Below are 793 nucleotides of genomic sequence, written 5' to 3' on the forward strand. Positions count from 1 at the left end.
TGATACCAACCAACAATGAATTATTTATTTCATTTATAATTTACCTACCTTGCAAATTTGAAAATGGAATCAATAGTATGAGTACTTAACTTAAACTATGTGCAAAAGACACCATCAGACACGATATACGATCATTCATTCAATTAGACCAAATCGAAATTTGTCTCTTACCTTTCAACATTTTCACAGCTACCGTTGTTATAATGCCTTGCTTGAGAATACCATTGGCTTCTGCGCAGATGACTTTACCGAAAGCACCTTCGCCCAATGTTTGTCCCAGATTGAGAGATTGCCTTGGGAATTCCCAATGGACATCCAGGGGCAGTTCATACTCAGACATACTCATGCTGTCAGAGGTCAATTTGGAGCTGCTGATTTTGGTCTTGCACTTTTCAATTTTGACGATGGGCATCTTCTGAAAAAGGCGAATAGGTTTGCATTTTTTATTGATGTGCACAGATACATATCTATGCCTATCTGGGTATCTTACTTCATTGTATAGAAATTCTGGAACCTACTCCTGTCGACCAATTGATAATTGGACAGCATTAGGCGGAAAAGAGCCATCCATAAGGGGAATTGCCTTATGGATGCTTCCTTTCTGCTTAATTCTGTCCATTTATTTTCCTCTATCCTGTTTTTCTACTCTTCATATATTTCTTCATATTCAAACATAATATTATGTTATTAGGTATGTATTTACTTCTGTGTTCATTGTTCAACTTACCAAAGGATCTTCCGTTCCAGAAGAAGTCTGTTTCTCTATGATGACCTTTTTCGTCCACTGAGTACC

The 793-nt window shown here is 37.2% G+C and overlaps 1 protein-coding gene across 1 annotated transcript; it reads right to left on the reverse strand.

Moving 5' to 3' along the window:
• Positions 1–171: 171 nt before the first annotated feature.
• Positions 172–787, reverse strand: LOC103523481 (fibroblast growth factor receptor-like; the record flags this gene model as incomplete). Its single annotated transcript, XM_008488521.1, has 2 exons — positions 728–787; positions 172–415 (listed from the first exon to the last, which is right to left on the reverse strand). A coding segment is annotated over exon 2 (241 nt), but the record flags the coding sequence as incomplete, so codon positions are not given.
• Positions 788–793: the final 6 nt, after the last annotated feature.

Source organism: Diaphorina citri, unplaced genomic scaffold, assembly GCF_000475195.1.
Source record: "Diaphorina citri unplaced genomic scaffold, Diaci psyllid genome assembly version 1.1 scaffold24280, whole genome shotgun sequence".
In the NCBI taxonomy this organism is placed as follows: Eukaryota; Metazoa; Arthropoda; class Insecta; order Hemiptera; family Psyllidae; genus Diaphorina; species Diaphorina citri.